Here is a 22,240-nt window from a genome sequence, read left to right on the forward strand (position 1 = left end):
GAGTGAGTTATTAACAGTATCGTTTTAATATCAGGCTACTTTCGGTCAAGAGGTATTCCATATTCCTTTGAGGAAAACAAAATGTGAAAAACATTCTAGTATTCTCCATCTGTAGACCCGTCAGTAACTGTAGGTACACTGTCAGACATCTTTATGAGTTGTGCTATTTTACACTTGTGATATTCCCTTTTCAATTGACCTGCTGTAGAAATAGCTGCTGCATTTATTGCATGTTTGTTCAGAAATGCATAGTTTGGAATTATGTTTTTCTTCCAGTGGAATTAAGCACAATCAAATGCCTCTGTCAAAATGAACAGTTGCAGAAAACACAGGGTGCTAGTTATACCTTCAGAGCAGATGGACCACTGAAATTCATTACATTTGTGACACTGACAATGGCTTTGATATCAATATTGAAGACTGAACTGACTGCTGTTATCTCAATTGCTCTTGACTGAAAGTCAACAAGTGTGGTAGTTCAAGTTATCTTCATAGGTGTCCATATGTTATCTTGTATTTTGATTGAAACAAAAGGGAAAAATTTCAAGTGTGAACTGTTAGTTAGATCTTTCTCAGCATCGTGACTCACAGAGTGCAGAAACATTTTCTTCAGTGACTCATCAGTTGGGACAAAGAGCTTTGAATACATAAGGCATTTTTAATGATAGCAAAACTGCACTCTGGAAATGAGCAAAATGCACAGCATAACAATCGGTGGTTGAACTGGCATGACTTATGACACCGTACAGGCCTGGAGGCCATAGTGGCTTTGAAGAGCTTCTGGGTACATAATGAACTAGAAGGTTAAGTGTCCTAACCAAGGCAGAGTATAACTTTAAGGAGGAAAAGTATCTGGATTTCAAACAATATTCATGTTACACATTGCCGGAGCTTGGCTTCCCATTTCCCAGTACTGAAAACATGAATTTGAATATGAAATCCAAATACTTATGTTTTTGTTAACAAAAGTTAAAATTTGTGACACCCCATTTTTTTATTTAAAGATACAAAAAAATGGGATATGTAATTATTTTCACTGCCATTGTGGAAATCACTTGAACTTTGTGGGTATTTCTAAGATTATAAGCACAACAAAGTCTCTAGTAGTTATATGTGTTACAGCTGGTTGTTGTTTATGCTCTTATATGAATTTCTCTTGGTTTTCAATATCATTTTAATGCTATATTGTGAAGAAAATACTATCTTAGCAGCATGTGAGGGTAGGTGCACATTGAAGCTATGAAATTAACTAATAGCCCGTATTCTATAGGCCTGTTTAGGTAGTAAATGAACTGGAGAAATATCGGAACATTGTGAATTTAGATCTATTGACGTGTTATCCATAAAATTACGTCATTACATCATTATAAACTATCTTTCAAGACTGTATTGAGCTTGAATAAGTTGGAACTTAGTACATTAATATGATTTTATTTTTCACTACCGATCAAAAGTTTTTAGAACACCTCGATTTTTCCAGTTTTTATAATGTCTCAATGTACTCTGAATTTGAAGCATAGAACAAATAAACAATTGGAGATTTAAAATAAACATGGAATTGTTTTGTTTACAAAATGTAACCCCTTAAGCTGACAAAGCCCTCTGGTACCCTTTCCTTGTGCTTCTCTTTAATCCCATGTGTGCTCTTCACTGTTGTTGTTTGCCAAGTGTTTGGTATCCCATGAACGCTGAGACTCAGCTTTCTAACGATGTGAAGCATTCACTGATGTGAAAAATTAGTTTTTTATACCCCCCCCACACACACCTCTGAAATGGGAGGGTGCAGGGATACTTGGTCTGAGTAGGAATACAAAATCTCTGAAAATATTGACAATTATGACATTCTGGAACCAGACAGTCTACTGATCAAAACAAGGCCATCCATGTTTTGGTAGAAGGAACACTCACCCGTAGAGAGTTCAAAATGTCAAGATGGAAAACTCGGTTTACAGTGTACTAATACACAATGATTGTACATAATTGGATCAGAACTTCTCTGTGTTAGATAGAACATCAAAATACATCAAATGTGCGTATTGTAGGAATACAGTGTAACTTCTATGCATAGGAGCTGCGTTTAACACTGCCAAATAATGCTTAAGAGGGTGTAGTAACACAGTAGATACCTCTGAAATGTACATTATTTTTAAGTTTTTAGTAACTTGAACTTTTAGTTTTTAACCTCTGGCAGTTTACCGCTTACCTTTGTACCATTTCAGGTTATTCACTGGACTTGAACTGCTTAAATTTCAATAAAAAATGGAACAATGGGGGTGTTCTAAAACTTTTGACCGGTAGAGTATATCTTCCATATTTATTCAAAATAATCAATTGGATGTAGGATTACAGCTTTGTATATTAATGATGGTAGAAGTAACCTTATACATAGTGGTTTTGCAAAGCCCCGATGTTAGTGTGAATTTGAGTCTTTGCTCAAGACCTAGATTACAGTAAAATGGTATTGAGAACCAATGGGGTTGTATCAAGATTAGTCACAATTTGTTTCCATTATTATTATTTTTCATTATTTTCTTTTTCCTTTCTTTTATTGTTTTACAATATATACCCGACTGTTTATGGTTATGACTCTTAACCTTCCAGCGCGCTGAGTTTTCAGATAAAGAGCCATAGAGGTCTTGCATGATGGCCCGTTACTCCATTGAAAACAGTATACCTTTGTTCTAGTCAACTAGGTCTGCAGATGAAAGGGGTCCATTCCTCTTTTTTATTATTATTTTTTAATATCTCTTGTGTTATTAGAAAGAGCACCATGTTTTAGGGTAGAAGTTAAGCCCTTTAAAATTCATCCTGGAAAAATCTGCCATGCTTGTGCTCACCTACCCCTTTAGTGCTTAACTAAACGATTGCTTTAACAGAGTATCTACTCTGCTGGGTCTGCTTGGCTGGGAGTCTTTGGATGATTCGGTAAGGTAGAACTTTTATGTAGACAGACTCCGGAAAGCCCTGTGACACTTTCTGTACTTGGTTAGCAGAAGGGTAGGAATAATGGTACCGATTTAGTTTGAGGTACACAAATGACACTTTATAATTGTTTAATAACCAAACTATTAACACAGAATTATTAACAGACTTGTATAAACAGCTTATATACTGTTTATGAGTACAATTTACCTTGTGTTACTGACATAGTTAGACAGCAGTAGATGCAGCATACTATCAAGTTCTTTGGACTCTCTGTTAATATATTCTAGGTTAGAAAGAATATATAAATGCAGTTTGTGTGCCCCAATCTAAAATGTTACTGGAATAGGTAAGTGTTTTAATAAAGTTACAGGAGAAGTTGCATTTGTTATGGTTTAATTTTAATTAAAGGATATTGTGTGAAACATTTTGATCTGTGCACAGATAGAAGTTTTTCAGTTTGCTAGGTATTTTCTCCTAATATATATATACACCATAGAAAACCTAATCTATGGTCTGTTCACATCTACTAAGTTCATATCAGGTAAGGCTTCTATTTATTTATAGTACATAAATAAGGAATAATATGTTATTTCTCTTTGTGAACATACAAAGCTACCTGAATGTCAGGATTAGATTTGTATGTTGCTGGAGGTTTGTTAGAACACCCAGTCATACTGTATAAAATAGTTGACATTTTTTAGGTTTTAACAAATATTTAATCTTAAACACTTTGCAAATGGACTTTTCTTCTCTCATGCACATTATACTATATTTAATTACACTGGATTTGTAAAAAGACCTGTCAGACATGAAATTATAAGCTGAATTAAAAAGGTTGTTCTTGAGAACTTGCTGCTCTCTAGATAATGAAAAACTCGACCTTCTCTTGTGTAATAATGACTTTCTCTTTTTGTGCAGGCACTACAAGAAGCGTTGCCAGGGGCGAATGAGAAAGCATGTTGGGGACCTGTGTTTGCAGGCAGGAATGCTACAAGATGCCCTAGTACATTATCACATGGCAGTGGAGCTACTACGCTCTGTCAATGACTTCCTGTGGCTGGGAGGTAGGTGTCTGTGTGTGATATAGTTCTGCTAATGACAGCATAGGGAGTGTCATAAAGAAATTACTACAACAGGTACCTGTCTAAGGCCTGCTTTTCAACACCACACATGCAAGTCACATGCATTTGTTCGTAGAATGTTCTCCTTTAAAACAAGCCTGTTTTGCTGGCTGGATCTGATTTATCTAATGTGTTCATTAGCAAGAGAAACTGTTTAAAATTCAGTTACTACTTTCATAAATTGCCGGCATTATATAATTATCTCTTAATAATACAGCAGGTACAATCGCTCACTAAAAACAGGTACTTCTTCCAAGCATTTGTCTAGTCTATAGCTTAAAAACTCGCAAACATTGGAAAGGACACATTTTTTGTTTTTAGTCAGTGTTGTATACAAAAATACTTGACCTTGATTGTTGGCCCTAGTTATCAGATAGGTTAAGACCTTCACAAAGTTATTAGGACTATTAAGACTGGGACACACCAGTGCATTTCCCAAACGTCAATTCCCTTTCCAGAGAAGTGTTATGGTAAAAAATAAATATCTGTGTTTTTGGAAAACTCCACTGGATCATCAACCGAAGAGGTGGAGGAAGAAGATGAAGAAAAGATTCTGTTAATGAAGTCAGGGAATCCAAGCCTAATCCGGGAGGAAATAGTTTTGTGAAGGATATACAGTGAGGGGAAAAAAGTATTTGATCCCCTGCTGATTTTGTACGTTTGCCCACTGACAAAGAAATGATCAGTCTATAATTTTAATGGTAGGTGTATTTTAACAGTGAGAGACAGAATAACAACAACAAAAATCCAGAAAAACGCATTTCAAAAAAGTTATAAATTGATTTGCATGTTAATGAGGGAAATAAGTATTTGATCCCCTATCAATCAGCAAGATTTCTGGCTGCCAGGTGTCTTTTATACAGGTAACGAGCTGAGATTAGGAGCACTCTCTTAAAGGGAGTGCTCCTAATCTCAGCTCGTTACCTGTATAAAAGACACCTGTCCACAGAAGCAATCAATCAATCAGATTCCAAACTCTCCTCCATGGCCAAGACCAAAGAGCTGTCCAAGGATGTCAGGGACAAGATTGTAGACGTACACAAGGCTGGAATGGGCTACAAGACCATCGCCAAGCAGCTTGGTGAGAAGGTGACAACAGTTGTTGCGATTATTCGCAAATGGAAGAAACACAAAATAACTGTCAGTCTCCCTCGGTCTAGGGCTTCATGCAAGATTTCACCTCGTGGAGTTTCAATGATCATGAGAACGGTGAGGAATCAGCCAAGAACTACACGGGAGGATCTTGTTAATGATCTCAAGGCAGCTGGTACCATAGTCACCAAGAAAACAATTGATAACACACTACGCCGTGAAGGACTGAAATCCTGCAGCGCCCGCAAGGTCCCCCTGCTCAAGAAAGCACATGCACAGGCCCGTCTGAAGTTTGCCAACATCTGAATGATTCAGAGGAGAACTGGGTGAAAGTGTTGTGGTCAGATGAGACCAAAATTGAGCTCTTTGGCATCAACTCAACTCGCCGTGTTTGGAGGAGGAGGAATGACCCCAAGAACACCATCCCCACTGTCAAACATGGAGGTGGAAACATTATGCTTTGGGGGTGTTTTTCTGCTAAGGGGACAGGACAACTGCACCACATCAAAGGGATGATGGACGGGGCCATGTACCGTCAAATCTTGGGTGAGAACCTCCTTCCCTCAGCCAGGGCATTGAAAATGGGTCGTGGATGGGTATTCCAGCATGACAATGACCCAAAACACACAGCCAAGGCAACAAAGGAGTGGCTCAAGAAGAAGCACATTAAGGTCCTGGAGTGGCCTAGCCAGTCTCCAGACCTTAATCCCATAGACAATCTGTGGAGGGAGCTGAAGGTTCGAGTTGTCAAACGTCAGCCTCGAAACCATAATGACTTGGAAAGGATCTGCAAAGAGGAGTGGGACAAAATCCCTCCTGAGATGTGTGCAAACCTGGTGGCCAACTACAAGAAACGTCTGACCTCTGTGATTACCAACAAGGGTTTGCCACCAAGTACTAAGTCGAAGGGGTCAAATACTTATTTCCCTCATTAACATGCAAATCAATGTATAACTTTTTTTAAATGCGTTTTTCTGGATTTTTTTGTTGTTATTCTGTCTCTCACTGTTAAAATACACCTACCATTAAAATTATAGACTGATCATTTCTTTGTCAGTGGGCAAATGTACAAAATCATCAGGGGATCAAATACTTTTTTCCCTCACTGTAAGACCTGCTTCAACACTGTAGGATCTGTGCCATGATAGATTAGCACAGCTAGACCAGGTATTGTTTAATTAAATACTTAGATATTAAATACTGTTTAGCACTGCTCAGTAAAAAAATAATAATATTTGTACTGAACAAATGCTCCTCACTGCAAAAAAAGAAAAAGGTAATTTTTAGTGTTCTAAAAATATATAACATTTACCATTTGTAGGTTAAAAATAAATGTCCTGACGATTATGAAGTTTATATAGGCTAAGGTATAAACTCTGACAGGTGGAGAGATGGGAGATATATTAATGATATGCTATATAGAGATCAACTTCCTTTCCTAATATGAAGGAGACAGTGGATTCAAAACCCATAGGCAACTACAGAAAACAGGTGATTATTATTATAATTGCTTAGTACATCTCTCCCATAATGTAATACATTATAGTGGTCATTCAGGATTGATTTGCCATTGGTCGAGAGCCACGCATCTTCAAAAATTACTCCTGGAGAAATCTTTTCGTGACGGCCCACAAATTGAACATGACGCAACGGCCCACAAATTGAACGTGACGTGCTGGTGTGTCTGGGTCCATAGACTTCCATTATGTTAAATAATGATGCTAGGTGAAGCACCTTGCCGCTATGCACTGGTGTGTCCCGGGCTTTAGGTTCAATGACCTTTATCTTGTCAAAAGAGAGAGATACTACAAAAACAGATTTCATATGTATTTTTGTTTATATGCAAGCTGATATGTTCTCCATACATTTGTCATCAATTTCAGGAAGTATAAGTTGTGATCACTGACCTTGTACAGAAGATCTCAAACCAGTTCAGTTAGAGTACCCTTCAATAGGGCAGCAGCTGACATGGAATAACCCATTGACAGTAAAATTTGTTACATGTGGTTTCGGGATAGATATTAGCTTGTGTGCTGTTTGAATGAATTACATGATCATTGATATATTAAGATTGTGAATGAGTAAGTGTGGCCTCAGTTAAAAAGACGAAAGTGAACTGATTGCTACACTTGTTCTAGATTCTTAAAAAAAGTTGTTGTGCTGGATAAAAGAATGAATGATCAGAAATGAAGGATAAGGATTGAAATGAAGTGAAATGCAAACATAGGTTTATCTACATGTATCGGGACCACCATGGAGCTATTATTTCACAAGCAGTTGTTTGTGATCATATAAAAAAATCTAGATCTCAATTTTCCGAAACCCGAGTTCAACTCTGCCGGGCTAAAGTGAGGTTGTGTTTCTCTGTTCAGCTGCTTTAGAAGGCCTTTGCTCTGCCTCCGTCATCTACCACTACCCTGGAGGCACGGCTGGAAAGTCAGGAGCCCGCAAACCCAGCATTTCACAGCCAGCTGACGCGGGAAAGAGGCATCGTCCAGGTAAGCTTGCCTCATACCTGAATTCACTCGATTATCTACAGTCTGTTTCATTGAACCAAGCAGGCAGAATTGAGCAGTGTTGGAAAAGTGTATTTCAGACTTTCTGACCTTTTGATTAACTCTTCTTATTATAAACAGGCAGTTTCCCTGTGTGTGTATAGTACATTAGAATACAGTTGGATTGCACGGGCAGTTTTACAGTTTTGAAAGGCCTTCATGAGACTGAGGCATTATTGTTTCCTTGCATTCATGTGTACCATGGTTCCTGTTTGTTATCAAAGCTAAATAGCCAAACAATAAAATTGTTACAAGCAAGGATGACCCCCAGGTTGGTTTTATGTAATATGATTAATTAAAGTTTTCTTTGATTATTAAAAGCAAGGGCGTTATGCAGTGGTGTTCTGTACAATGCGTGCTACATCTGTAAATATAAGGACATTTTGAGGGCATACGTCTTCTCTTTTATATTGTTAAATTGAGTATTTTTGGTGCACCATATAGTACCTATCAAGGGTCTTTACCTTAATTTTATTCAAAAATAGGGATCCAGTAACTATTTTAAATGTACTTTTGATCCCCCTTTTTAATGCCTAATATATTTAATTAAAAAAAATATATAGAATGATTTGTTTAGCGAATTAATGTTTAGTCTTTACACAGGTGAATGGCTTCATTGTACTTATAGAGTATTACACATTATTGTATTATTATTGTATTTCAATAATAATTCAAAAGTTTCAAATGTGTTTGATTTGCAATTGTAATTTTACAATTCAAACCTGTGTGCATTAGAAATGATATTCCCAGAATCAGGAAAAGGGTATGTTTACAAGACACATTTTAATCTGTTTATTCACATGGATCATTTAACCCACTGTCTGAAAGCTTCCTTTGAATGTTGGTATCTTTCTGTGATAAAAAATAATATATAACAAAATATGTTCTTCTCAAAGGATTTTCTTCAGGTCTCAGAGAAAGTCAATGTCATCCTGGCTTTTATAATAAGTTATACTCTGTTACTTGATACTTACTCTGTGATATATTTAGATTGTCATCTTTATTTTACACAGTATGGAGTCTACAATCATGAAATAAGTTATGATTAAGTAGTATTTTTGAATCAATAGATAATGTTCTACTAACTCTGCTATGATATCATTGCTTAGGCATCCAGCTTAGTTGCTAATGTGTAGCCTACTTGTCATCACTGCTTTATATCTGTTATTCACAAGAAAAAAGTCAAAATGTGAATGCCTGTAGATTTGTAGCTATACTTCATTTTTATGTATTCTATGAATAAATCGTTCTGTTACATATCATGCACTTAACAATTGTCTTTCACAGACAGTGGAATTAAAGCGAGATCCATCTTTGTTGTCATTGCACTCGACAAACAATATTAAAAAACAATCACTTAACTACTTTTCCTGTTGAGCATGAAAAAAAAAACTATGGTGTGGTGTATGGTGGTATGGTGTTGACTTTAATCAATTTTATCAAAATTGTAAAGACCTTTGCAGGATAAGAGGGATACCATGCTCTGAGAGAATTAATTGTACTGCAGAAGAGGGTCTGCAATATATGTTTAATTTGTTTAACCTTTCTGTTTAAATAATGTTTCTTTAAGAAAATGTACTTCACATTTCAATTCATTGGCATCATTTCAATCTATAGGAAGAAAAGATTGTTCCCTTAGAATACATTTTTGAGGTTTCTAAGCTGTGCATGCAGTCACAATTTCCTTCATAAAGCTTTGCTGCCTAACAGGGACCTGCATGTCATCATCGGTTCAAATACTTTTCTGTGGGGCAGGGGTGGTAATACATTTCAATGCTACTAGATCACATAGTTGAGCATAAGAGAATTGTAGCCATGCTGTTGTTTTTCTTTTGCTAATATACATTAATAGAAAAGATGGTAGAATATTATATTTGATTTGGTTACATTTAAACCAAATCAGGCTGGTTGAAAACTACATTATGTGCCCCGAAGGCTGGATGTTAAGTTAACAGCACATCTCTGAGGAAACCTTAACTGCTGTATTAAGAAAAAAAAAGTGTTTAAATTGGAACAATGTAGCACGTCAACTTCATCAAGTGTGAGTTGTTTAATACAAATAATCAGCCACTTAGTGTCAAATTTACACACAAAAGGATGTAAAGAAATATAACACAAGCAAGTAAACCATAAAACCATGCAGTAGCAGATCCAGTAAAAATGACTTTTTCCTAGCTTTTACTTAGCGTTATTCTGTAGCATTGAAATGGTTTATTTGATTACTAATATTGCCTAAATTAACTGAGCTTTATGCCAACGAGTGAATCTGCATTCTCTCTCTCTGTCTGTAGGAGCACAGGAAGTTCTCATTGATCCAGGTACAGTATCATCTGCTTGTAGTTGTAGTCGTTCATGTTTGCTTGTTGCTTCATTTCTTTGTATTTAGAGTGTGTCATGTCATATGTGCCTTACATTGTAGTTTGTGTTCTAGTGCACTAACCTCTCTTAATTTAGCTACAATATGGGTGAAGTGGAATACCACTGCTAATTAGAGAAGTGATTCACCTCTACATTCTAATTGTGTACCTCTATTATCCTTTTTTATAATAATAATAATACATTATTATTATTTGGCTGATGAGTTGCTCACATTCAACAAAGAATCTATATAAAAAAAAGTATTTTTGATATGCCATAGTTTTCCTATCTTGCTTGTAAGCGTTAAAGAGGACACTGTGCTGCAGATTAAATGCTCATAACCTTAGCCATCTCATACTGGCAGGAAGGAGCAATGCCCAGACCACAAGTTTCAAAAGGGTGTAATAAAATAAGTGTAATTTTTTACATAAAATGTAGAGTGTAATATAAAATTCAGCTAGTTATAGAAACAAAATAGTTGATTCAGCAATATATTAAATAAGGTGCAGGTCTTGTCTTGTATGTTCCTGTCAGCAGCTGATGTGTCGTAGCTTGTGGGCTCTCTATTAACGATTCATCAATTTTTCAGTGATGTATTTTCAAAGTTCGTTGACCACTAATGAAGCCTAGACAAAAGTATAAATATTTCAGTTGAAGGAACAGATTTACGATCGGGGTGCGTAAACGTTTGACAGCCACTCAGTTCACCCAGCTGGAATCTTTTAAACATTTCTCTACACTGAATCAGTATTCCACAAAATCTGAAAATATATTGATAATGAATTAATAAAGTAGACTTTAATGAACAATATATAACTGCTTGAATCTCCATACAACATTGCTTGAAGGGTGTATGAATAGAAAAATGGGCTTCATGAAAATCAAAGACACACATTACTGCTCTGCAAAATCCTTTTCTACTGCAGAACTTTCATTTATTTAATGATGTTTAATTGTGATTGCACTTTAAATGTGTATGCTTTATTGTACTGCATTAAGAGAACAGAAGATGGCAGTGTTGGAAGTCAAATTATCCGAGGGCTGCATCATCAGGTGCATTGAATTAACAATTAAAGCTACAAAGAATCTATTTGATAGTGATTGACAGTACATTTGCATTGGACAGTTTGATAACGGGAAATTGAAATTAAAGACTTAAGCTAGGACGCATCATAGGCAAGCGAATCCTCCAGATGCATACGTTGTTTCCAGAGAGTCATTAGGTGTGGTAGGAGACTGGCAGATGATTCTGAATTACTAAATTACTGGACAGATGTCTTCAACTGAATTCTCAAGCCTGCTTTTCTTCTGTTAGGGGGAGCTCTATGTTCTGGGTTTACCCCAGTTGAACCCGTTTTATTGTAAAAGTCTTGACTTTGAGGCAGGGCTTTGGAGAGCGGGGCTGTGGAGCAGCAGGTTTGTACCGCTGGAGCAAGGAAAAATTTGCTTAATTTTATGTTTTTTTTTACCTGTCTGCATTTTTATAAATTTAATCTCAATCTTTCGGATTCAACATTTTCTGATACAACTGATGTCGGGCAGTGCCCTGTCTAGATACCAACATTTTTCTATTTGTGCTATACCCATGCATGAATTTTAGCTTTTCTGTATTGCTCTGGGAAGGCCAGGTGCAGTAGTTCAGTGTAGACTTTTAGAAAATAAGGATCCAAGGCTATAGAGCAAACCAACGACAATCTGTGATAAAGTTTGGGGTACCTGATTGACATCATGTAGTTGCTCAGAAACCAAGGGAAGTAATCTTATAGTATGTTCTTTAGAAAACCTTCAGAAGAGTCTTCCTGCCTGCCTGTCTCTGGAGTCCTTATTGTTGAATAAATTACTTTGGTATTATTCTAATTAATCCAGCACTGAGTGTTCCTTGTCCACCTGTATATTAACGTAGAAAATGTCCCCCTATCGCAACACATTCTTTCAGGAATTTGAAAGTTTCTTTACAATGATCTATAGTTTATGTTTGACCAATTTAAGTTTGATATTATTTTGACTGAATGGCTCTTTCTATTTTCATTGTTCATGGTGTTCAAGCATTTGATGGATTTAATGCAGGTGGAATTAAGTCAGGTTGATTTTTCACATCATTGATATCATTTTTTTTCAAATAATTATTATACAATGAATTATTAAATTTTAGCCGGAGAGCAGAGCTGGAGCCAGAGCAGAGCAGTTAAAAAATGTTGCTCCAAATCCCTGCTTTGAGGGGAAAAATAGTAGTAAAACCCTGGCTTAAATACTGATCTACATTAAACCATTACTTTGCTCTGTGTAGTCTAATCTTAACCCTAACCCTAGAAATAATTGTTTATTAGAATTAAGTTTAAGGCCAAGACTATGGGTCAGATTAAGTTTAGGCTAACAACAGTTTGAAACAGTTTGGTGCTTTTTTTTTTTTTCCCCCTCTCTCACTAATCACTGAATTGTTGTTACCAGTAGCAGCACACCCTACATTATTGGACACTGACTGTTGTATACTTATTTACACAACAATACTTTGTCAACTCATGTCATTGCACAAAATCAAAATCAATTATTTCCTAAAAACTTTGGGCTTTAAAAGAAAGAAAAACTAATTGTGTATATGCAGCTATTTATTTCAGAATAGTTACTGATGAAGAACTTGAAATATATAAATTCTTGTTCTGAAAAGTTATAGTGGTGGCTAGCTGCCCTTGGTATTGTACAATACAATGTATACTACCAGCCATCAATGATTTAGGTATGTGTATTTTATTGTGCACTTGTTTTTTCTTCTCTTGTTTTTATGCTTTCTTTTCCTAACCATTATTGTCTCATTCATTCATGACTGATTTGCTACCTGTGTGGTTTGTGGAGTGGAAAATAAAGATTACTTGCTACACAGAGTAGATGGCTTATTTTCATTTATTTATGCTTATGCTTCAGAACTTTCCTCAGAGGTTTTATATTTGAATTCCTCAGAGGAGATTGATTTTATGATTTCTTTTTTTTCCCTATTTAGATATTCAGCATTTCTTTCTAAATCAAATGAAGGGAGTACTAAAACCCATATCTGAAAATAAGAGTAGAGTATTCAGACATTCCTGTTGAGAAGAAGCTTGGAAGTTGTGTGCATTTAGCAAAACATTTTCTTGGGTAGGCATCATCATGCAGAGAGAGAGGACTGAACGTTAGGGCTGGTTTCACAGATTAACACAAGTCTTTAACTAACCAATGTTATTTTAGATGGGGAAATCCTAGACTTGGTCTGTTACAGATGGGACTGGAGTTTTTTCCTTTTCTTTTTCAAATTGAGCAACTTCTTGTCCTTTTCATAGGATTAAATAACATGGTGGTGTCCTTTCAGCACACGTGCCAATAAAGTTAAGTCTTTTGGACAGTGAGTGGTGTTCAAGTTCCCTTAGCAATTTATACTGCATCTTACCCTATGATAGTTCTCCTGTCAACTTGTTATAGATTGTAATAATTCATTGGGACATCGATATAGTTTGAGGTAATACTTTTTCTGATCCTATTAAAATTCGGAAGAAAAAAATCAATAGAATTTCAGTATAGTGCCATTATTAAAACTGCCTGTATATCTTAAAGGCTTAGGTAAGATTTTTTTTTTTTTGGTGCCAAGACTGTATTATTGGCCCCAGAGGGTCATTACTTTAGTATGTTCGTAAGATGAGTGGAAGGAATACTGGACTTCTGGAATAGATGTTTTGAATGTTGGGTTAGATATTGTGTTTCATCTGGAAGTACACGACTCTTCTTCCACGTTGAACATCAGTGCTGTAAAGTAATGACATTTACTAATCTACGCAGATCTCTGACTGTCAACTTGCATCCAAAACCAAATCCTTCCCCTATCATGTTTGTGCCGTTTCATTTTGGGGGAAAAAAATAAATAAACTGATGTATAAAATATAATGGCATATACTGGTCAGGTGGGAAGTATGTTGAAGTTCAGATTTTTAAATTCTCCTTTCAACTACAGCTAATTTAATTTTAATTAACACTGTTAATCGTTTTAATTCCTGAAACACCTGTTTTATCTTCTAGACCTGTGAAAATCCATCCATTCATGAGCAGCAGCACACCTCATTAGTTAGCACTATCTAGACATCATGCAAACAATATGAGATCACATTGATGCATACCTAATAAATTGAAGGACATTGAAGAAAATAAGTCTGCAGCTGAACTTTATTATGTATTTTAGAGATAACATATACTGACAGTAAACATTGAATGTTACAGTAATGAAACCAACTAAAAACATTTGAAGCAGAGGTTTGCCTTTACATCTGTGCAAATTTATAATCCTAGTTCATAGTCAACTTAAATACCTGGATTGTCTGAGATCTCTTGATTTAATGCAGCCAACCAAGTTTGTAATGATGTGGATCATTATTTTTTCCTGTCTTTTTGTCTGTAGCTTAACTGTATATTTTACTATTAATTTGTATATGTTTAATCTTATCTGTTGTATTGGAATTTTAGCAATGATTTTACCCATTTACAGGTGTGCTCCCAGACACACTTAGTGTACTGAATGAATTGCAATAAAGCTCAGACTTGATGTTCAAACACTGTAGCCAATAAAACTGCATGATAGAGTGTGTTTCTAACCTTGCATCTCTTACACATCAGTTAGATCAATCTTTTCCTGTTTGGGTGGTTCCTTGCATGGCAGTAAATGTCCTTCTTCAAGTATATTTGTTCTTGTGTGTGTGTATATATATATATATATATATATATATATATATATATATATATATATATATATATATATATATATAAAGGCAACTGTATTGGTCTTTTATTCTTTCTAAAAATATATAAATTATAAATGATGTATGATGCTATTTTGGCGATTTAAGGTGGCAGCTGTGTCATTATTCCCCCTTCTTTATCTACCATTCTTAATTGTGCTGTTTGCATGTAGTCTCTGAGATGTGCATCAGATAAAGGTCAAATAGGCTTTCACTCATCTCCTTATTATTTTTTTTACATGGGGGTAATCTGTTCATGATTTACAATTTTTTCCCTTTCAGTAAATGATTAATGCAAGATGATTGTGGGTGGTTTACTACTGCAGTCACTTAATTTCATTCTCACTTTGTGTAAGTGTAGGTGCTCTGACCACCAATGGCATCAGCGCTGACACCAGTAGTGAGATTGGGCGAGCCAAGAACTGCCTGAGCCCAGAGGACATCATTGACAAATACAAGGAGGCCATTTCTTACTACGGCAAGGTAAAGGACATTTTTCTACAACTGTACAGGAAATGAAGGCATCCCAGTACTAAAACTGTGCCCCAGAGGAAAACCGATTGTGAGATTCAAGTTTTATGGGTCTTATGAAGGACCAATTGCTTCATTGATTTACACTCAAATCGCTGTCTGTAAATAGAAGTAGAAGGCTTTAAAGTTACAATGGTGATTAAAGTAGGTCTTTTCTTTGGAAAATGAACCACTGTGACTTCTAGCACACAGACAATAGGATGTTAGTGTTCTCTTTTAGCAGGGATGCACAGCTGGTAAGATCAGACCTATTTCCCTCATTATTTCCTCCAAAAAGGTGACCTCGGATTAAGCCGTTCATCTTACTTTCACAAGTACTTTTTCTTGTGCTATAAATAATCATCTCTAAATTTAGATATATTATAAACCTGGATACATAGAAGGAATACTAACAGGGTACTGGTAGCAGAAACCTACATAAAAAAATAACTCTGGATGAGTCGTTCAAACTGGAATACAGACCCTAGGCATTGACAAGTGGGCCAGAGATGCGTACTGCTGTTATCCCACTAGAGGGCACTGTTCCCTCTAGGTCTGAGCCTCAGTCAATGGCTGCATGGACACAGGGAATGATCAGACATGTATTCTTTAGCTGTGCCATTAATCTTAGCTCAGAGCCCGGGTCCAAAAAGATTAAACATCAATAAATAAATAAGTACATTAATCACTCAAGAAGGAATCATGTTCTCTGCTGTTTCAAAGCACTAATATCATCTCCGTTGTCATTACAAGTAGAAGACCGGGTATGAGATCACTTAGTCGCTCTTTTGGAGAAGATGTTGTTGATCTATGGCCTTATTATGAAGCTTTTTAAATAAGCCAAATCACTACATTGTGGTTCTTCAAGAACATACTGAGGTATAGTGTTAATGCAATAATCCCTACTATATTATAACATAGCAACAGGCAGAGTATGAGAGAGACATTAGTTCTGTAGGCTGTACCACTGTATAAATATAACGTAACAAAAACAAGCCCTGCATGAAGCGGATTGCCTATTTTACATGCTGATCTCATGCAGGCTCTTTCACCTCTAACTAGTTCATGTCGTATCAAATTACACCCTTGATACGAGGTCAATTTAGATAGTGATTGGATTTAATTAAGAATGCTCTTTTTATTGTTGCAGGCCTTGTCTTGCAAAGTTATTGATTCTGATAAGTTGATTAACTAGGGGTTTCAGCTGGATCTGGAGAGACTAATATGGATCTTGAGATCTCTCCAGGAGCTCTGTTTCTCTCTCTTGTGTTTTGTCTGAAGATACGTCAGATAGCCCTGTGTGGTTTATACTCTATGTAGCTTAATGTAAATCTTGTTTTAGTCCTGTTGCACTGAAAGGAGCTTAGATATATTGGTGTATGAAAATCAAGAGCAATACATTTTACAGATGTTACAGTGACATAAAGTGGGGCAAGCTTTGTAAGAAGAGTAATTTAAAGCAAAAACCTGGTAATGAATCATTGCAATCATGTTTTATTCTTTACTCATATTATTATTACTTTGGTTGTGTATTGCCTGCCTACTACCAGCCTTTCTCTATTAATCAGATGAAAGGCTAGGCTTTTTCAAGTAACAAAAGAACAAAATCAAGCTCATTATTGAGTAACACTGCTGCATTTTCTCAAGTGTTTTATTTTCTTGTTTAATAAGTTTTCTATGGTGCCCACACACCTGATAGATGTGAAGCATTTGAGATGCTTTGTATTATCTTATCCTTTCTTGCAGAAACGCACAGCAAATGTTGGGAGCAAATAATAGACCGTTTGTCTGTCTTTCTCTGAATGTTTGTAGATTATTCAAAGAACCTTAATTAGGCTATTTCTTGAAGGTCACCAAACGATGAACTTGCATATGCTTAAGCCAGACGTATTACTAAGGGGTGGATGTTGGTGTTAAGAAATGCATATTTAACAGGCTCAGTATGTTGGGAAGTATATGGGATGAACAAAGCCTAGGTCTCTTTCTGTTGCTTCCTTGCATCCCTTCTCTCGTTCTTGTTGCTTCTATTATTTATAGAAGAGAGAGAATGCAACCAGCAGACGTGTTACAGGAAGTGTTCCAACAAAGCTTTTGGTTATGTGTTCTTCCAGTAATTAAAATGTTTAGGTGGAAGCTTGCCTTCCCAAGTTTGTTTTAAAGCAGCTTGATAAAATAAGCAAAAGCATAACCTTTCCTTTAGGATACTGAAGCCAGACAAATGTGAATGGAGCATTACATGTACAGGCTCACAAAATCAACACTGGAGACTGCTCATGACTTTCCAATTAGGCAACGACTTTGTTTTCAGTGCTGAAATTCGTACAGACATATCTGCCATATTCTTAAATAATTGCCAATCCCCAGGGGAACATAAGATATGAAAACACACTCTAATTACATGCAGTACAGAAATTCCCTGTAATTACAAGTAACAGTTGTTTTCTGATTGGTATCCTGAAGCCACATTTCTATAGCCCTTGAGATAGACTTGTCCCCAGTTGGCAGCAATTAAGTGAAATAGCTGTGTATTTTATCCAGAGTTGTTTCAGTATCAAGCTTTTCAACAAATAGCACAGACATTGCCATAACAACAGATTTTCTGACCCTTGAGAAATGATAGCTGGGTGAAAAATAAAGAATGGCTCTTCATGCGGCTGCTTTGGATAGGGATTAAAATCATTACCTACAGTGAGCAGAGAACAAATGAAGCACGTGAAATATAACCAACTCCAGTATGCAGGCTTTTCTGCTGTTGTGTTTTATATAAGAAAGGTGCAACCTTGCTTTTGGCTCTCTCAACTCAGCAGATTGGACAGACACTAGTATTGTACAACAGCAGTGCATGGCGCAGGACACCTAAGTGGTGTATTCAGAGTACGGTGGTAGTCGTACTGTCTACATCAAATACTCAGATTGATGTGATAGATAGGCAGATGGGCTTTCAGTGCAAAACATTCCCGATGGCTTTGACAGCATGCTGGTTGATGGGCGCGTGGTTTGTCTCATTCCTCCTGAAGGCGTTCAGATGTTGTAACGGTGAGCTATCACTAACTGCCACTTCCAAATTGTGATGGAAAATGCTGGGGAAATAATGACACAAACTACATTTATATCAACGATAATGAATGCTTTGAGCTGAATGGCATTATGAATGGGAATCCTTATTTTAATATCATGTTCCGTTTCAGTTGGATTTTGGAAAGATTACTGTGGAAATTCACTTCAGAAATCCCGACAGAAACCTTGCCTTTTCTCCTTTGTCTTTGTTGATCTTTTCAGTTGTATCGGATGTTGACTGTAGAAGACTTGTAATGTGTGCAGGTGTATTTACTGATGGTTTATGCATGTTGTTTTACAGTACAAGAATGCAGGCGTGATTGAACTGGAAGCCTGTGTGAAGGCTGTACGAGTGCTGGCCATTCAGAAGAGAGCCATGGAAGCATCTGAATTCCTCCAGAATGCAGTCTACATCAACCTGGGCCAGGTAATCTCCTCTCTTCAGGGGTAGTGGCGTCATCATCTGTTGTGCCCTTCAGCAAGATTACCCTAAGAAACCAAGAAACCATAAGCCTGTTCAGTAAGTTCGTCAGTGAAAGGAAACACAATAGGATATCATTAACTCAGTCTTAAGAGTATCAGATCTATATATATATATATATATATATATATATATATATATATATATATATATATATATATATTTTACACATACAGTGTAAGATGTGTTTATGTATATTATACACTGCATATTTCCTAGTGTGAAGCTTTAGTAGCAGGATATAGAAAGCTCCTTGAGACATGCTGTGTTCATTAATATGGGGAAGTTTGTGTGACTGAGAAAAGTTGCTGAAGCAGTGCCAAGTTGGTGCGGTTTCAAGAGCTTGCAAGGTTTATTTTGGGATGCTGTGTAGGAGTGTTGCTCACTGACAGCATGCTTTGCTCCAGACTCCCCTCTATTCCTCTGTCTCACTGCAGCTCAACCTGCAGCAGCTGAAGGCATGCGTTTGTCTACCCATTGTTTTCAATTAGAAGTTCTATTTTGTCGTGGTCTGCCTGTTGAGAGACGGATAACTGCGAAAGTCTTTACAAAAGATGATACAGCGAAGCACTAAGCATTTATTAACATTATAGAAACCTATTTGTTTTTCTCTGCAGCATAATGTCTGCTGGTTTATTCACACTTCTGCAAATACTATTTAAATATATATACGTTTTAAGATATTATTGTATATTTGGAAAATGCTTTTCAACACCCTTAAGACTTTTTTTTTTAATACAATAATCTAAACTGAAAATTATATAGAACTGAACAATTGTTTCTCTTCACATTTTATAGCACATAGTTATACTCTTAATGTTTTGGAAATCAGCTTCTATTTTATTAGTAGCTATAACAATTGTTTAAAAGAACAAGACATAACTAGGGCTTATCTTTTTTTTTAGCTAATTCTTAATAAATAATTAAATTCTGTATGTAGTAATTGCTCACTTAAGGTTTTCAACACCTCTGTGTTTAAAGATTCAGCTGGTACGTTGCTCTTATTTTTTAGGCAGATCCCATATTGGAAAGCTGCTCCTTGGCCTCGCAGTATTGCTGTGTATATACAGCCTTTTGTATGTGCAAATAAAGCTTATATGTGAAGTTAAGTTTATAAGCAAAAAGGCCATTTGGCCCATTAGATTATTGGTATCTTATTAATAGAAGAGCCTCATCAAACTTGAAAGATTTTATAAGGTTTCTCTTAATATAAAACCAACAGTTTATCTCAATGAAGGAGGCATTTGGACTTTTGAGATTAAATTCCATTCTTTATTGGTGTAACTTTATTTTTCATAATTAACTGTATACTGGATGGTATTCAGCTCAGATACATCACTGTTTTTACACTTCACTGACACAGTGAAGACTGCAATGAGGCTGTCAAGGTACTGTGGCAATGTTTGATGGGTTTCTTTATATTCTGTGACTACCTAATAAATTTAATACCCAGCTTCTGAATAAATGATCTCTCCTCCTCTGTATCTGAGCATCACTGATGAGCATGTTTCAGTTTGGGCATCTCTTCTGGCAGTGTAAGGAGAGTGCTGTGGGAACCAATTGCTGTATGGTGCATGAAATGTCTGATTTATTTATATATAAAATATCCTCTTATCATCCAATTATGTCATCTTACAGGTGTTCAGTTAAAAAAATAAAAAAAGTCTTTACTAAACTCTTAGCTAGTTAGTGCACTTTGACTTTGTAGTTGGAATTGCTCTTGTTCTACTATTTTAAACTGTTGCAGCTGAGACATTTCCTAAGGTTTTTGCTATTGATTAAGCAGTAATACATTCTGTGGCAGAGGGAAAGTGTCTCCGTCTTGCAGTAATCACCAGTGCTGTCTGCAATGGTTCATGCTCTGGCTTCCTCTCAAGGATTAATTAGGGAGAAGTGTTGAAGAAAAGGCAGGGAAATTAAATTTTTGAGGGATTTGGTGGTTCACATGGAAGCGTACTTATTGCCAGACCACATGAACAAATCTCATGTTTTCTGTCCCTGTCTTTTCTGGATTGCACTTGTTGCTTCAGTGGGCCATCTGGGTGTTTATAGAGATCATTAGACAAATGTAACCATTTTATTTAACACAAAATTGATATTCCTGAATTGGTTTAGAGGGGAATAAATGTTTGGCTGTGAGCAGTTGGCTTGGTTTATTTTTAATACCTCCGGCTAAATAAGACTTGCTTCCAAAACTTGGTTTCACATCCAAAACTAGGTTCAAAACTTCACAATTGGTCAGCAGTCTTGACATAGCTTCAAATATAAATAACTTTATTTAGGGCAGGAAAAGTAAGAAAATAAGGAACATTGATACAACAGTTCAGTAAGATTCCTGAAAGAGAAACTGCAGCCATAGACATCCATGGTTGGTGGTCCTTTCTAGTAATGTACGGTTTTATTAAATTAAAATGGGATTGATAGGAGAAGGCAGGTAGCATATGCAGAGAAGTTTGCAAAATATTCTCCGGACTAACAAGCCTTATTCAGTGGGAACCCCAGTAAACCCCCCACCACTGGACATACGTAATTATTTGCAGATTATTTTGTTACCTCACTTACACATGCAATGCACCTAATCCAGACTTCTTTATAATTCGGGCTCATTGGAAGAAGTCTGGATCAAGAACTGGACTGCTGACCAGTTGCAAAGTGATGAAATAGTCTTGTAATAAGTTCAATTCAGTAAAGGTACATTCATTCTGAATCATAGTTTATTATGTTAATTTTTTCTCTGGTTTTAGAATGTGAGGTGTACTTCAAAATTGAAAATCATGACATTAGACTACTCTACATGTATGCAATTCTATGAAAAGATGTTGTTATCACAAAACATTTCTGTATAGCAAGATGAGAATCAGATATTCCCTGGGACAGGTTTGAACTGTTCATGTAAGTTACAAGGTAACTTTCTTTATCCAATTTTAAACTTTTTAGAACAGAGATTAATAATGGTGCAGTATTTAATTAGCTATAAATTGGGTTTCTGGGAAAACAAAGAATTTTGTCTTTATTAGCGCAGAAGTAGACAGGACAAATGCAGCTTGACATTTCAGGCTTTGTGTTGTCTCTTGCATGTTTTGAGAATGTCTCATTGATGTGGGGGTTGTTTAAAAAACCCAGACAGTAGAATATATGTTTATAGCAGGAACAATTGTGTGTACACACACACACACACACACACACACACACACACACACACACACACACACATGTACACACAGGCTGCTGGAACAAGTGGTTTCCTTTGGGCATGATAGAACAAACATATTCAATATCAGCTCAATCTGTTGTTGTACAGATTGTGCATAAAACAGATTAAGCCATTGTTCTGACAGTCATCTCACCGTATTATGGTGTACCTAGTATTCTGCTCTATTACGAACT

At 36.3% G+C, this 22,240-nt stretch overlaps 1 protein-coding gene across 2 annotated transcripts in view; it reads left to right on the forward strand.

The window, feature by feature from the left end:
* trappc9 (trafficking protein particle complex subunit 9) overlaps positions 1-22,240 on the forward strand; it is a 341,171-nt gene that overhangs the window by 5,806 nt on the left and 313,125 nt on the right. Inside the window, exons 3-7 of one of the 2 annotated variants that reach the window (XM_066715841.1) lie at positions 3,844-3,989; positions 7,511-7,636; positions 9,985-10,011; positions 15,167-15,288; positions 18,674-18,799. In XM_066715841.1, the coding sequence (XP_066571938.1) occupies positions 3,844-3,989; positions 7,511-7,636; positions 9,985-10,011; positions 15,167-15,288; positions 18,674-18,799 (547 nt within the window). The remainder of the gene's footprint in view (positions 1-3,843; positions 3,990-7,510; positions 7,637-9,984; positions 10,012-15,166; positions 15,289-18,673; positions 18,800-22,240) is intronic. The other variant, XM_066715842.1, reaches the window with a different exon arrangement.

The sequence above is a fragment of the Amia ocellicauda genome, chromosome 10 (genome assembly GCF_036373705.1).
Source record: "Amia ocellicauda isolate fAmiCal2 chromosome 10, fAmiCal2.hap1, whole genome shotgun sequence".
Taxonomy (NCBI): domain Eukaryota; kingdom Metazoa; phylum Chordata; class Actinopteri; order Amiiformes; family Amiidae; genus Amia; species Amia ocellicauda.